This window comes from Schistocerca cancellata, chromosome 7 (assembly GCF_023864275.1).
Source record: "Schistocerca cancellata isolate TAMUIC-IGC-003103 chromosome 7, iqSchCanc2.1, whole genome shotgun sequence".
NCBI lineage: Eukaryota > Metazoa > Arthropoda > Insecta > Orthoptera > Acrididae > Schistocerca > Schistocerca cancellata.
The window spans coordinates 227,852,075-227,869,642 of record NC_064632.1 but is presented as its reverse complement, the minus strand read 5'-3'; the positions used below and the strand labels follow the sequence as shown (position 1 = coordinate 227,869,642).

Sequence of the window (17,568 nt, the reverse complement as noted above, 5' to 3'; positions counted from 1 at the left end):
ATGACTGCTAATACCTTTTTCATATATTCAACCATGTATTGTTTCTCTGCAGTGTGCAATGATGCTATCACAAAACTTATTTAATGTCACGTGTGTGTCTCTACTTACCTTATAAGTCTGAAAGATAAAGCATATTATAGGCATGGTGTGACCTCTTATTTAGTTTCTGGTCCTTCAAATATGATTAGTATGTGTACTTTCACTACTTAAATTTGTAAATGTTGTACACATATAGATATAATGTATATAGTAGCATAACTTCGGTAAATATCTCATAGTTTAGGGTCCCTTTCTGTGTATATAATCCCTTAACGTATCTTTGTACATGTGCAATGTGTAGATAGTCATAGTAGTAATATGGCTCTCCCTTAATTTTCTATGTCACCATTTATGCAATAGGCTTTACAAATGCTAGTGCAGGCTGTAGCTCATAAGGTTTGTTTTTTTAGAGTGCTCTAACACTCTCAGCTGTGTCTGTCTGGCATGCACGTGCTTGCGGTTTGTTGACTAGCTCGCTCCCCAGTGCGCATGTGCTATGTCGCTCTGATACCACTAACGTCGCAGCGAGTTGTGTATTGCATTGTGCACTACTGTGCATTCCACAAGTTCATTTATTTGTTTACAACTGGACTATGTGCAAGATGAAGCATTGTATTTAAAGTATCATCATCCCTAGATACATAAAAGTAAAATTCTTCCTTGTTACATCCGCTCATCTTATCATTTACACATTTGACAAAATTTTCCTTATCAACTAACAATGTAAATTTTGGAATGTGATTTATCAGCATCCTAAATCAAATCTCTGTACTCACCCCTATGGCTCCCACACTCCTACCTTCTACATGATCCATAAACCTAACCACTCAGGACGCCCCATTGTGGCTGGTTACTGTGCCCCCACTGAGAAAATCTCTGCTCTCATAGACCAACACCTTCAACCTATTACCCGGAGCCTACCCTCCTGTATGAAAGATACCAACCATTTCCCTCACCGACTCTCCACAGTTCCTGTCTCTTTACTACATGGTGCTCTGCTCATTACTATTGACACCACCTCCCTGTACACTGACCTTCGTAATGCCCATTGCCTTACCATTATTGAACACTGCCTTTCCCAGCACCCGACAGATTCCAAACTAACAACCTCTTTCCTAGTTGCCATGACCAACTATATCCTCGCCCACAATTACTTCTCCTTTGAAGGCATTACCTACAAACAAATCTGGGGTATGACTATGAGCACCTACATGGCACCATCCTATGCCAACCTATTCATGGGCCATCTAGAGGAATCCTAACTAAACACCCAGAATCCTCTCACCTGTTTCAGATTCATTGATGACATCTTTGCTATCTGGGTCAAAGGTGAGGACACCATATCCACATTCCTCCCGAACCTCAACAACTTCTCCCCCATTTGCTTCACCTGGTCCTACTCACCACACCAAGCCACCTTACTAGATGTTGACCTCCACCTTGAAGATGGCTACATCAGTACCTCTGTCCATATCAAACCTACTAACCACCAACAATATCTCCAATTCGACAGCCGCCACCCATTCCATACCAAGAAGTCCCTTCCATACAGCTTAGCCACCCTTGATCATCACATGTGCAGTGACAAGCAGTCCCTCTCAAAATATACTGAGGGTCTCACTAAAGCCTTCACTGACCGTAAATATCCTCCCAACCTTGTGCAAAAACAAATTTCCTGTGCCTTATCTTTCCAGTCTCCCACCATCTCCCAAAGCCCCACCATCCGGCCACAGTGGAGCATTCACATCGTAACTCAGTACCACCCAGGACTGGAGCAACTGAATTACATTCTCCGCTTGGGTTTTGATTACCTCTTGTCGACCCTGAAATGAGAAATGTCCTGCCCACTATCCTTCCCATCCCTCCCACAGTGGTATTCCACCATCAATCGAGTCTTCACAGTATACTTGTCCATCCTTAAACAAATTCTGCTCCCAGTCCCTTACCTCATGGCTCATAACCCTGTAATAGACCTAGGTACAACACATGTCCCATACATACTCCCACCATCACTTACTCCAGTCCTGCCACTAACATCACCTATCCCATCAAAGGCAGAGCTACCTGTGAAACCAGTTGTGTGGTCTACAAGCGAAGCTGCAACCACTGAGCTGCATTCTATGTAGTCATGACAATCCACAAGCTGTCTGTGCACATGAATGGCGACCGACAAACTGTGGCCAAGAAACAAGTGGACCACCCTGTTGCTGAACACGCTGCCAAATACATTTCAATGGCTGCTTCACAGCCTGTGCCATATGGATCCTTCCTACCAACAACAGCTTTCCTGAACTGCGCAGGTGGGAACTTTCCCTGTGATACATCCTACATTCCCGTAACCCTCCTGGCCTTAATCTTTGTTAGTCACTGTCCTCACCCATCCAGCCCCTTCCATGCTCCCATTCCAGCACTACACAGCTGTCATTCCACCACCACACCCAGTCTTTTTTTTATTTATTTTATTTTATTATTTTATTTATTTCTCTCGCATTCCACTTATTGCCCCCCCCTCCCCCACCTCCCACCTCTCCCCTGCCCCGCACCTAGCCTGCAGCACTTCACTGTCTGCCATCCCCACCATACTATCCATCGCCCTCCCCATCCCAGCCTCCTCCTTTCCCCCACCCAGTCGCCACTACCATCATGCACTGGTGCTGCTACTCGCAGTGTGGTTTCAGTTGTCTGAGACTGCAGTCATGTATGTAAGTTGCATTCGTGTGTGTGTGTGTGTGTGTGTGTGTGTGTGTGTGTGTGTGTGTGTGTGTCTATTGTTGACAAAGGCCACTGGCTGAAAGCTTTAAGTGTGAAAATCTTTTTGTTGTGTCTATCTGCGACTCAGCATCTTCGCTATATGGTGAGTAGCAACTTTCCTTCTCATAATATTGTTAATATTATTGTACATATATACAACTTCAAGGGTGTACAGCCCTTCTTCAATATATAAACATTCTCAAGTCTTTGGGTGGGTAAAGGTCCTTATCTTTACCCATGTTCATGTGTACCAATCTGTATCCTCCCAGGTATGGGATTTTAATAATTATGTATGGTCCAGTTTATAGTAGTTGCCACTTACGATTCAGTTTTCCAGTTTTTGTGGATTTGGGATGTGTTCTAAGTAACACCTTTTGTCCTATATAAAATTGTGTTGTACATTTCAGCTTTCTGTCATAAATTCTTTTCCTGTATTTAGCCCAGGTTTCAAGGTTGATTACTGCTTGTTGTATTTTGTCATCCAGTGATAATTCTGGTATCGGTATCTTGGGCAAAGTTTTACCCACTCGTCTACCTGTTTGCAATTGAACATCAGCTCATTCAGTGTAAATCCATTTGATGTATGGGGAAGGTTGTTAACAACTTGTAAGGAAGGAGTGACATATTCAGTCCACTTGGTATGTTTACGGGGTATACAGGTCCTCACAAACCTGTTGCATTCCCTAAACACCCTTTCTGTGGGGGATGCTTCAGGATGAAATTTGGATACTAAAATGTCTTTGATTTGGTTGGAATCCACAAACCCTTTCCATTTACATCCAACAAAATACGAGGCATTATCTGTTACATGACTTCTTGTTTTCCTGCTCTTGCAATATAATCCTCTTATAATTGAACTGGCTGTATCGTTCTGTACAGCACACAGTTTCATGTATTTTGTGAAAATATCTTACAGACCTGCTATATGCTTTACTCCCCCCTTACCTCTGGGATAGGGTACAGTTACATCTAACAATACCTCTTCTAGAGGTTTATTAGCCACAATGGGATATAGTTCTGTCTGTTTGGAGATGTTAGAATGTTTTGCTTTCTGGCAAACAATACACTTTCTTACCTCCTGTAGTAATCTTCGTCTAAGGTTGGGGAAATAACAATATTTACCTGTTTTGTCACTGCATTTTGCAGTGCCATAATGGCTCTAAGTATTGTGTATGTATAAGATAAAATCATCAACATATTCCTCTGGCAAACACACATGCCATTGTTCTTGTTCAGGATGGTTCCTATGGAACAGAACACCTTTGTGAATACTGAAAAACCTTTTTAACTTTTCATCACCATTATGGGCAAGTTTCGCTTTTACCTTACTCCAGTGTGTGTCTTCCTGCTGTAATTGCTCCATGTGTTTGCACATGTGGACATAATATGGTCCGAGTGTTTTCTCTTCCATCAACATAGATCTTATTTCACCTTCCTGCTCTAAAATATCATTGAATTCCTCTAAGCCTTATGGTAATTGAGAAAGAGCATCAGCTATTATGTTTTGGTTTCCTTTTATGTACACTATTTCTTGAAGATACATACACCACCTGTCTGTCTGTCGGTGTAACAGTTTACAAGTTAACAAAAACAATAGGGACTGGTGGTTACAATGTACTTTTGTGTACTTACCCCAAAAGAAATATTCAAACTTTTTAAAGGACCAAATTACAGCCAAACTGTCCAACTCCATAACTGAATATGAATGTTCAGCTTTTGCTAAGGTGCAGCTGGTGTAGATAATTACTTTAGGGATGATATTTCCCTCTTTTTCTACCATTTGAAAATGGCATGCACCCAGACCATGAGGAGACATGTTGGTGCATAAACAAAGATCCTTCATTTCTGTTTGAGATAAAATATTAGCCTTTAATAAGGCCTGCTTGATGTTCTCTAATCAGCTTGACAGTGCTTGTCCCATAACCAAGGTCTGTTTTCCCAGAGAAGATGGAATAAAGCATCACTGTTCATAAGTTGGTTAGGGATGAATTTCCTGAAAAATTACACTAGGCCTAAATATGCCTTTAATTATCTCTTGTTGTGAGAAAAGGGCAATTCCTAATGGCATCAAGTTTTTAGAATCTGGCAGTATGCCTTCCGGAAAGATTATGTGTTCTAAAAATTTTACTTTTTCTTGTCTGAAATTAGATTTCTTGAGATTTTCTGTTACTCCATATTCAGAAAAGCAGCTCGATACTTGTTCAATTAATCTTAAATGTTCTACCCAAGTGGTTGTAGCAACTAAAAGGTTGTCCACATATACTTTTACCTTACTCAAAAGCTGGGCCGTAGCACTCTGTCAAGTGCAGAGATAAATACACCTGCACTTACATTCAATTCAAATGGTAATAATTGAAATTCAAAGCTCCTGCCCTCACATACAAAGGCGGTATACTTCCTACTTTCTTCATGTAGTTTTATTTGATGATATCAAGACCGGAGGTTGGTTATAGTAGGAAATTTAGCATTATGGAATTTCGTAAGTTGTTACTCTAAATTGTCTGGATGTGTTCACACTGGTACAATAATCTTATTAATGTTACGTGCGTCAAGGACCAATCGCACCTTGCCATCTGGCTTACTCATGGCCAAAATAGGAATACAATAAGGTGAAAATGATGGTTGTATTATGTCCCATCCAAGTATCCTGTTAAACTCTTTTCTTATTGCTTTCCTCTTTGTCCATAGTGTAGGGTATGAGGTAGAACAAAAAGTTTCACAATTATACACTTCCATTTTGTACACAAAATCCTTAATGATACTTGATCTTTTTCCAAATACATGTATATAAGCAAGTATCAGTGCCCTAAGTTCCTGTTGCTGTTCTTGAGGCAAGCACTTTGATTCACTTACCGTTTTTTCTTATTGTCTCAATGTTTACTTCTTCTCCTGCCTCCTTGTTATTGTACGTATTGACAAACATAACTATGGGATTTACCAACTGAACTTCAAAGTCATGAGTAACTTCAGTTTTACATCTATTAGTACTTCCCCTCATTACATCAAGTACAAATTAATGGTTATTTACAGTGAAATGACAGTGATCTTTTCCTATATCAGTTTATACTTGGTATATTCTAAATGTACCCAAATTGATAAAACAATCAACTATTAATTTCTCTACTATCAAAAAATTGCATCATACAGAAACCTGTCCAATTGTATGGGAATTAAGGCTTCTATCTTGACTCCTTCCGATTTCTGACCAGTGGCAGTTTGTACCTTGCAATTTTGCACTGGGAGTGTGGTTATAGCCCACATTTCATTAGTTCTTGAAAAAATCACTGTGACAGCAAATTATTTGTAGCACTTGAGTTATGCACAATGGGTAAATCAAGATCAAATATCTTTGCTTTAATAGTAGCTTGTACCTTGTTTTCTGTCATGTTTCCCTGTGCACCCTCATTACCCTGATACAGATCATCTCTTACATCACTACCTTGATCGTATCTGATAAAGCAAGTGTCAATCAAGCTCATGCTCCCACTCTCCTCCAGGGCCACAGAACAGGGCCCTACCATGATCAGTTCAAGTTTTCCAGTGTCACAATGGCATTGGTCTCTGGGTTATGCATAACTTCCACTGTTGGTGTTTGATTATGTCAATTAGTATCCTGAGCAGATCTCCACTGAAATTCTTTTTGCCTTTGTGCATTATTCAGCATATGTGCATTATTCTGCTGGCCAAATCCTGCTGTCTGTGGGTTATTCAGCTGTCTGGTATTGTTTTGTGTTTGCCAAGTGATTCGCTGATTATTGCTGGCAGCTTATGTCTGTACATACTGTACAGGCTGGCCATATGCTACTTGCCCGTTGTAGTTGTTTTTGCTAAATTTTTGGCCATTTCTTTTATATCCACCTTTGAATTTATGGCTTTCTCCATTGCCATTGTGATTACCATTACTGTTACCATAGGTCTGTATGGGGTAAGGTTGCTTTCCGTGTTGTACTACGAATCCATTGTTCATTTGATGGTCCATATATCTCTGTGGCGGTATCTGCATATTAACAAGCTTGGGTTGTACTGGTCTCTCTTAGTATATCAAATCTATTGAGTCCTGTATTGACAGAATGTATTCTGTGTCATGTTCTGGAAAGGTAACAAGTTTTTCCTTTATGTGGGCAGGAAGATGGCTCTTTAAAATTTTCAACACATCTGCTTGAGATACTGGGTTCGTCCAGTACCTGCATTTATTCAAATATTTTTCAAAATTACCCTTACGCTTTCATGTTTGCTATTGAATGGAACTGGGTTGAATACTTCGTGTCTTAGCCTCTCTTGTATGGCCTCAGACCAACATTTATCCAGAAAGGCTCTCTCAAACTGTTCATAGTAGTGGTAACATTCCGCTATGTCCATAGCCCATAGCAGAACGTCACCCTGTGTGTATCCAATAACAAATCTGATTTTCTGGGCTTCAATCCTGGTGTGAGTTAAAACATTTCAAAATGCCCTGATAAAGACCATAGGGTGAGTTCTTTTCCCTTCAGAGGTAAATATCGGAAATTGCCAATGCCTGAGTAATCCCTCATCTGTAAGTAATGTTGACAAACATGCCGTACTATCAGTGACAGATATTTTTATGTTCGCTTGTGGTGTAGCACATGACAACTGCACTTGCTCGACAGTTACAGCTGCTGGCAAGTGCTGCTGCATTCTGCAACCTTCGCTATTTTCCTTCGACAGGCTAGCCCCACATTGTGGGTAACCAGGGAAAGTATCTAACTTCTCTAAAAGCATTCTTTTGTTTTCTATCAAATGTTGTTTTGAAATGTCTGTAATTTTAGCAGTACTGCCTCATAACCTTTCCTCTGCTTCCTTTAAACCTCAATCTATCTTAGCTAGAGGTTGACTTTCTTTCTTTTTTAGAGCTTCTTCTACAATATCTCCATAAATTTTGCTCTCTGACACTACCTTTTCAGCAAGGGTCCTGCCCTTATCCAGCATCCCGGCATCAGCTTTTTCAGTTATTTCCTTTACACCTGCATATATCTTATCTCTCTGTTTTTTTGGCAAATTTTGACTCTAAATTTAACTGGTCTACTCTTAGACTTGACTTTTGTACTTAAGTTTTTGCATACGTCTTGCAGCTCACTGACTGCATTCACCACATTTTTTACCGATCAATCCACTTAGGATTGCAAGTCTCCTGAATTTGATAATATGCTTAACTAATGTTTTGTAACTCACCTGCAAGTTGTTCCTGTTTATCATCTACGGGTGATACTTTTTCTGTTATATTTATATTGCGGGTCATGTCGGTAATTATTTCTTGTTTTAGGTGTTTGCCTAGCTCTGTCAGCTTCCCGGATAGTTCGTCCAATAATTCAGTGCATATAGTTCTGCTCATCTCACTGAACTGTTGACTGAGGCTATTCTTGAAATCGTTAAATTCCTTATTCTGGCATGTAAACTGTTGTCCTATACCCTTAAGCTGTTGTGTTACACTTTGCTGAAATTCCTGTTGTTTTATAAACTGTTATGTTACACTTTCCCGAAATTCATGTTTCTTTGTAAACTGTTGTGTTATTAGTGGCACGAGTTGTTCAGATGGCTCTGAGCACTATGGGACTTAACATCTGAGGTCATCAGTCCCCTAGAACTTAGAACTACTTAAACCTAACTAACCTAAGGACATCACACACATCCATGCCCGAGGCAGGATTCGAACCTGCGACCGTAGCGGTCGCGCGGTTCCAGACTGCAGTGCCTTGAACCGCTCGGCCACTCCAGCCGGCAGCATGAGTTGTGTAAGATGTCACTAGTATTTATATTGCTTTTATGAACTGTTTCCTGTTCTTGTGTTTGTGACGTCATGAACAAATACTCAGAGAAAGTTTCATTGTCACACGCTTCAGTTTCACTGTTTGAAAAAATGTTTCTTGATGAGAACTGAGAAATTGTCTCATTGAGCATCATAAAAGTGACATTATAATTAGTCATATTACCAGTGTCATCAGTTTTTAGTAATGGGATGCCAACCTCATTGTTTTGGTAACCATCAGCCAGTTTACGAGTTGGCACATTACTTTCAACTGTGGCCAAGCTTGGATTTCCAGCATCTTGGGATACTGCATTTTGTAATGAGTTTTCAACAATAGCCATTTCCTTTGACTCCATTGTGAATAGTGTTTAACAAAATTATGAAAAAAATTTTCAAAAATGCAATTTTGTCGGTATCGGTACTTTTCAATTAACGTATGTTTATCTGCGTATTCACTAATGAACCTAATTATTCTCTGATACAGTCTTATAGAACTTGATGAGCTGTCTTGTACTTTAATGTCAACTTTATACAAATGTTTGACTTTTCTCCACAAATGCACTTTCTGTAAAGGATATTAACTGGAAAGATAAGAGATTACCTAATGCGGCCGTGTAAGCATACAGTGTAGCAGCTTCCTACCTTAATAGCATTCCCAGTGCATCTTGTTTGTAGGTAGCATTCAATTTTAATTTGCTCCTTCAAGTTTTTATTGGTCCCAATCTCATGGACATGCAACAAATGCAACAAAAGTCTCATTAGTTTCTTGTAACGATAAAATGAATCATTCACCTCAAAAAAATTTTTATCTGCACAACTGAAAAGTCTGTTCATATTCCCCTCAGCACCATCCTTTAAACGGTTGCCAGTGGCATATAAAGTGAGGGAGGGGGGGGGGGGGCAAAATAATGAAATGGAATGGAAACTGATTAATAATTGCTGCTTGAATAATTAAAAAAACTTAATTGGAAAGAACAATTGAAAGCAATTGAAAGGTACACATATCCTGGGTGAATCTTAACTGGCACTAATACAAACAGACCTTCTATTTCAATACATTTAAGATCAGTATTCATCATTTAAATTTACGTACTACTTCTCTCTGTCTCTGTTGTGTATAGAGCTGGTTATGACAATATGACAATGCTTTTAGTGGATCACTCCTCCGGTGCTCATTCAAATTCCTCTTGTCTACTTTGATCATCTTGGTGCAGGATTCTCGGCACAGGCAAAATGATGAACACATGGGGTTATTTATATAAATATCTATATATAAACTTGGTCTCCCTAATAACTTTTATAACACTTTTTAATGTATGCTTGGAATTCACATTTTTGAACAATACTGGCACAGCAGAACTCATCACACATCTTCCCAATACCACTTATAGAGACAAACAGATGAACAGGTGAAGATAGAGAAATTAATCAAATGAAGAGTGTATCTCTACTGTTCTCTTTATGAAAACTTTATCTTTTCCATAAAATAACTTATTACTTTATTGCTGGCTTCATAATTGTGTATGTATATATAAAAAGAAAAGAATGAAGAGGAAAAAAGAAAAAATAATATGATCCATTACAGAGCATGCAGGGATATGCTGGGGACAGCAGGGTGTAGTCATGAGGTTAGATGTGGACGAAGGTGTAGGGGGAGCAAAAAAAGTAGAGAAAAGGAAAAAAGACTATCGAGGTGTTTGTGGAATAGAAGACTGTGTAGTGCTGGTGTGGGAGCAGGGAAGGGATTAGGTGGATGAAGGACAGGGACCAGTGAAGATTGAGGGCAGGGAGGTTAAGGGAACATAGAATATATTGCATGGGGATTTCCCACCTTCACAGTTCAGAAAAGCTGGTGTTGGTAGGAAGGACCCAGATGGCACAAGCTGTGAAGCATTCACTGTAATCAAGAACATTGTGTCGAGGAGCATGCTCAGCAACTGAGTGGTCCAGCTGTTGCTTGGCCACAGTTTCTCAATGGCCATTCGTGCAGCCAGATAGCTTGTTGGTTATCATACCCTCATAGAATGCAGCATAGCCGTTGTTGCTTAGCTTGTAGATCACATGACAGCTTTCACAGGTAGGTCTTCGATGGGATAGGTGAAGTCTGTGACCAGACTGGAGCACTTGCTCACAGTCTGCCCTCAGTGCACAGAGACAATGCTCATGTGTGTGTGTGAGAGTTGTGCTTATGTGAATGTGTGTTTGTTATCTACTTTAGAAGAAGACATTTTGGCCAAGAGCTCACATGTTTAGCAGTCTTTTTGTTGTGCTTGTCTGCGACTCAACATCTCCTCTATATGGTGAGTAGCAATCTATCCTTCTTATAATATTGCCATTATTCCATCCTGGATTTTCCATTGTTCAAACAAGCATTAACTTTATTTAGCACACTATGAGTCAACTAAATGCCTGTCATATTCACAGGCAGTTATATTACTGTGTTGTATTAAAGAACAACTTTTATTTTGCAGTATTTGCTCAAAACAAAAATCTAGAGTACACAGATAGGAAGATAAGTAATTATATACTTTCCTGTGCATGAAAGTGATTTCATGGATAAATAAACAAATAAATGTTTTTATTGCTGTGCAATACAAAGCAATGTTAATATATTGTGAATGAAAATTTCTGGGCTGAATAGCCAGTTCATCAGCATTCAGTACTGTGGCCCTTCTTGCCAGCATTTTTTGTTCATGATATATGTCAGTAAAAACTGAATAATCTCTTACTTCATAATATATCTTTTATTTTCAGACAAACATCAGTGAAAAAAGTAAAGCAGACTTGCTGCAAGAAAAACTAGCTAAAATATTTAAAATAAAGAAAGATAATGTATGCATTTTCAGTGTACAATTAAGAAATCAGCATCCTCTTATCACAGATGTACATTTTTCTTTCTGTGGGTCTTATGTGTACCAACCAATGAGATTAAATGGAATTGTTCAAAAGCATTGGCAGGAGGTAAGTTGTCTGATTAAGTCACATATTTGATTATTAATTATTGTAATTGAAATTGTCCTCTGTCTGAATGAGCTGACAATACCCACTTGCATACAGATGTATGGAAGTGTTACGTCTGCTCCAGTTGTGGAAATTATTGTGATGTGCTGCTCTTTGTTGGAGATGACCTAACAATGGCATATTTTCAATGAAGTCGTGTCAGGGGACAAACAGAAAACATAATCCCAAAGCATTTACCAAGGATCATTCAGTAATTAAACAGACAAATAAATATAATACAGGACACTGAAAATTCTGTATGTCTTAGTTGGGATACTCTTCACAAGGTTCCCAATGTGGGGAGTGTTAGTCATTTATTCAGTCAGCATATACATAAATATTTAAAGTACTTTTGAAGAACAGCATTATGTGAACCAGTTCTTAATTTTAGAAAATGTGCAACCATCCTGATGTATTCTCTTGGATGAACATACAAAATGGCACTAGTTGCATAAACCATGTGAATTTTATGTGTGGGTCAGAAAGTAAAATTGACCACAAAACCATAACTGGTGAATACTGCTCTGGTGCCTGGTAGCAGCTCCAACTTCAGAGTTGCAAGAATTTGACTGATTTAGCCAAGGAGACTGACAATATAAAGTTGAACAAATTGTTCAAAACTGTTGAGTAACTGTTAGCACAACTCATTAGATCATTCAAAACAAACTCAACTACCATAAGACTTTTGTAAAGTGGGTTCTCAGGAAACTTGGTGGGAAAAGAGATTTTGCATTTGTACTGAGCTCATTTGGTGGGAGGGGGAGGGGGGGGGGGGGGGCAGCAATGCACTACCAACAGCCTATACTACTCAGACATTATTGTGAACAAAGTAAAGCTTGCACTGGAGAACAAATGTCTGGTATGGCAGAGAAAAGGCATATTTTTTTCTTCACAATGAAGTTCAACTTCATATAGCAAACAAATACTGGAAACTATTGGCAGAGTGGGTTGGGAGCTTCTGCCTAGGAAGATCAATATTTGATCATGGGTTTAAGAGAGGTGAATAACATCTGACAATGATCTTATAGGAGGTTTAGAGAGATTTAGTTGCAATAAATTTTATGTGCACAACTACATCACATTTTCTTGGAATGAGTGACAATGGAGGTATAAGTATAAAAAACTGGCATGCTTTGATCACTTTTACTCTATCATGTCATACGGTATCATATTTTGGGATAACTCCATAAACTCAGAGAAAGTTTTGAGAGTACAGTAGTGTGCAATAAGACTCATTTGTGGCATAAGTTCTAAAATCTATTTTCAGTATATTTACTCTTTCATGAAGTTTGTGGTAAATAATATGCCTTTTTAACAAGCAGCCAGATCACAGCAAATGAAGAAATTTTGGAAAATGAAGAAATTGCTGACTGCTAAGACCTAAACTTAATCATTATAGACTCTGTTGTATTATGTTTGTTTTAGTGCTCCAATGTGGGCATAAACTATGTAAATAAATAAATAAATATGCCTCTTTTTCCAACCAGTAGCTAAGTACATAATATCAGTACTAGCACTAATAACAATCTACATAAAGAATGGAAATCACTATCCTGGGTCTGAAAAAGAGTTCAGTATTGAGGAACATACATTGTGTGGGTCAACTTGGTGTATTATTTATACCACAGCTTCTGACAGGTAGGAGGGGAGCAATTTGTGAGTTGCCAGTACTGACCGAGAAACAAGTAAACATTTCCCTATCCAAGACCTCTCTATACATGTAGGCTATGTCATTCTTTCTCCATTCCTTGCATTTCTTTAAGCCACACTGTCTTTTTCCATAGATGCCTAAGCAGACAAAAGGCTGTATGTCAACAATAGTATTGATTATTATGAGAAAAATTTCAAAATATGTCAGGAAAATTGAACTGTGACTAATACTCCTCAGGATTAATATTCAAAACAGTGATTACTGACAAAATATGCAGAAGAATCAGGCGGTCAGTAAGGGAATCAGGAGGATTTTAAAAAAAATGCTATAATATTGGAAAGCTCATGAAGCATGGGAGAGTTGGTCACTCTGCTACTACCACTTCCTTCCTCCTTACATCCCTGTGATGTAGTTTCTTTAGATTTCCATCTGTTTGGTCTGATGAAAGATGCTTTGTGTGATATCAAGGTCAGTGACAATGAAGAGTTGCAGAAAAAGAACAAAACCTGTTTTGAGACCAGTGTAAAGAATTATTCACTGAAAAGGTAAGAGAGTCATAATAAGATTAGACAACTGCCTAACTGTTGATGGGATTACATGTAAAAATTGACAACAAATTTTATTGACTTAATAAATAATTTTTGCTGCACAACGGTCTATCTCTTTAATTACTGAATGACCCCTATACAATGACGATTTTTCTGTTGTAGATACTGCTCACTAATTCACCAAAGTAAATTTCTGTAGAGTGTAACCTATATCATCAGCAAATGATAATTATGGTGATGTTTCATATTCACATTTCTATTTGTATATCTGTGGCAGCAAACTGTTATTATTCACTTTTAACCCAAATATATCAAAATATGATCTGTAAACATATGCTCATTGTTTTCACAGATAGAAAGAGACTCTGGTATCAGTATTGTTATGGTTGGCATAGATGAATGTCTCCAGGAGGAACACAGGTGCAGAGGCAGTTGTTCAAATGTTGTGAGAATTGGCAAGTTACCAAACCTGGTAGATACAAACAGAACTGCTCTTGTGGGAATTGATATGCAGAGGACAGCAGAATGTATTTGTGAAATGCAAAATGTTGCAAAAGCTGAAACATGTGTCTGTTATAATGGTGGCACATGTCTCTGGAGAGGAAATAGTATTAGGTAACTACAGAATACATTTCTGCTCATTATTGGTGATACTGCAACAATTTATTTTCATTATTTTTTAGTGTTTCACACTTTTTGAATATCACAAATATACAGTTCTGCTACCTTAATAATTACAAACAGAAACATAGATGAACAGTAAAACAAAAGGAAAAATTAAAGACCTATGTCCAGGTTTTCCATGCATTTGTTTGCTTTGGAGCCAGCCTGATTCAGTTCTTCCACGGATATTATATAAAAATTGTCTGTCTAGATCACATTTTATTTCTTCAAATGGATAATGCATTTCAATAGACTGCCATCATCAGATCTGTCATAAGACAAAAAAGGAAAAAAAAAGACAGGAATAACATTATTTAACACATTACTAGAAAGAAGGTGTGCTAACTAATTGGTCAAAGAAAAATATACAGCATCAGATATGAAAGACACATACCAAATACTTAGAGTCTCAATATATCATGTTATGTCAATTAGTACATGATAATACTAAGTAAATGCATACTGGCACTAGCAGAGTCACTGTTAAAAAAGTAAACTGTACATCTGCCAATAGGTGGCAGTTTTAACATTAAAAGTGCAGTCTGTTACTGAAGTATAACAGGCTCAAACATAAGTGAAATGCAAATTACATTAATAATATATTTTATACTTGCGTTTCCATACTTCCAGTAAATAAGCAGCTGTATGGATTTATCCATATACATATCTATAGATCTCATAAAACTTTAACAAACATGAATTTACATAGGGATTAGACAATATGAAACAGATTTGCAATAAAATGACACAAAGCACACTTCATACAAAATGAAATAAAATAAAATAAGCAAAGGACAAATGGGAGATAAAATGTACTTCAGAAAGAAAAATTTTTTTTTTGATGTTGTCTACTAAATATATGTTTTATGACAGATCTGATGACGACAGTCTACCAAAAAGCATTTGAAGAAATAAAGCACAGTCTAGACAGGCAATTTTTATGTAAGCATATCAGGGTTTCAGATCTCTGTAAATACTTTCTGTCTTCCATTATCAATATTCCAGCAATCTGCTGAAAGCAATAGTGGATGGTCCTATAAGATATGTGGTGGCATGATGGCATGGAGACATCTGCACCACATTGCTCTAGTCACTTTTAGAGTCTGGAAATCCTAGATGTAGCAGCAGTTGTCTCTGTCACATATCTGATGTGGTGGAGTTTGTGCCAGGAGCAAACTTCTGAGTTTGGAAGTTGCACTTTTTACTCACAAAAAGTCTTGTTGGGGTGAAGAAAACGACTCCAATTTCCAGATAGTTCTAGGATTGAAAGCTCTGCCCAAAAGGCTCACGGATTGTAAGTTTTACTGTGCAACAGATTGTGCACTGATTTGAAACTTCCTGGAAGATTAAAACTGTGTGCTGGTCTGGTACTCAAAACTAGGATCTCTGCCTTTTCCAGGCGAGTGTTTTACTGACTGAGTTATTCAAGCATGAGTCATGACTGATTCTCATAGCTTTACTTCCACCAGCAGAAGTACAGCTATCACTACATAAGTACCTCCATCCACATCAGACCTACCAACCACCAAGAATATCTTCACTTTGACAGCTCCCTCCCATTCCACACCAAGAAGTCCCTTCCATAGAGCCTAGCCATTCATGGTTGTTGCATCTGTAATGAAGTGCAGTTCTTCTCTAAATATGCCAAGAGTCTCACTGAGATCTCACAGACTGAAATTATCCTTCCAGCCATGTCCAGAAACAGTTCTCTGATGCCTTGTCTCATCATTTGCATACCATTCCTGACATACCAACAGCCTGGTGACAGAGGAGCATTCCTCTTTTGACTCAGCACTATACAGGACTCAAGCAATTTAATCACATTTTCTGCCAGCATTTTGATTATCTCTCATCCTGCCTTGAAATAAGAAATATCCTATCCTCTGCACCACTTCTGGAGTGGTATTCTGCCACCCACCCTGTACAATATCTAACCATCCACCTATGCTCCCAACCACTTGCCTCATGACTCATATCCCTACAATAGACCCAGATGTAAGCCCTGTCCCAGTCATCCTCCCACTACCACATACGTCACTTCTGCCACAGGCAATTATTACCTCATCTGAGGCAGGGCCCTCTACAAAAACATCCATATAGTCTCCTAACTTAGCTGCAACCAATGCACAACATTCTACAAGGGCAGGACCACTAATCAGCAGAATATCCACATGAATGTTTAGCCATTGCCAAGCTGTGGCCAAGAGACAGCTGAACCACCAAGTTAAATATCATGCTGCAGAACATGATGTGCTTGACTTTAATAGGTGCTTCACAGTCCTTACAATTGGATCCTTGCCACCTACACGTGCTTCTCTGAGTTGTTCAAGGCAGAATAAACCACTCCCCCCCACCTTTCCTCTGCCTGCTTCTGTCCCATTCCCCTCTTCCAGTTCAGCCTTACACATCTTCTGTTCCCCAGCTAACCTGCACAGATGCTTCCCTTTCTCTGCTTCTATCCTCCCCCCCCCCCCCCCAAACCCCCACCCCCCATCATGAAGCTGCACCTAGCTGCCCATCATCCCTGGCCCCACCACTTCCCTGCATGTTGTCACAGGTAGAATGTGTGTGTATGTGTGTGTGTGTGTGTGTGTGTGTGTGAGAGAGAGAGAGAGAGAGAGAGAGAGAGAGAGAGAGAGAGAGAGAGAGAGAATGTGTGTCTCTGCTATGTGGTTTACATCAATCTATCCTAGTATTCATGTTATTTTATCCCATTGAGAGAGAGAGAGAGAGAGAGAGCGAGCGGGGGTGGGGGGTGAGGGGTCGAAGGGACACTATGTTAATAGTACTTTAATTCTGGTTGAAACTTATTGAATATTTGAAATATAATCCACAAATATTAAGACAGCATGCTTCACTGTAAGATGCATTTTTATGAAATATATTTTTTTCTTCTTCCTTGAAGGCTTAGGTTATACAGTTTACATAACATTGTCTTTTTCAGCTGTTTATGCCCATCTGGTTACAGTGGTCCAAAATGTCAAGGAACAACAAGAAGCTTCCAAGGGGATGGATGGGCATGGTACTCTCCTCTTAGCACGTGTGACAAATCACATCTCAGTATTGAATTCAGAACAACAGAAGCAAATGGACTGTTACTGTACAATGGACCTGTTGCTCCACCAGGCAGTGGTCAGGCTGTAATATCAGGT

The 17,568-nt window shown here is 38.9% G+C and overlaps 1 protein-coding gene across 1 annotated transcript in view; it reads left to right on the top strand.

Annotated features, from left to right (window-relative positions):
- The window catches only part of LOC126092710 (neural-cadherin-like), a 278,129-nt gene that overhangs the window by 182,793 nt on the left and 77,768 nt on the right, over positions 1–17,568 (top strand). Inside the window, exons 13-16 of the mRNA XM_049908433.1 lie at positions 8,352–8,374; positions 11,309–11,515; positions 14,106–14,368; positions 17,361–17,566. Of these exons, the coding sequence (XP_049764390.1) occupies positions 8,352–8,374; positions 11,309–11,515; positions 14,106–14,368; positions 17,361–17,566 (699 nt within the window). The remainder of the gene's footprint in view (positions 1–8,351; positions 8,375–11,308; positions 11,516–14,105; positions 14,369–17,360; positions 17,567–17,568) is intronic.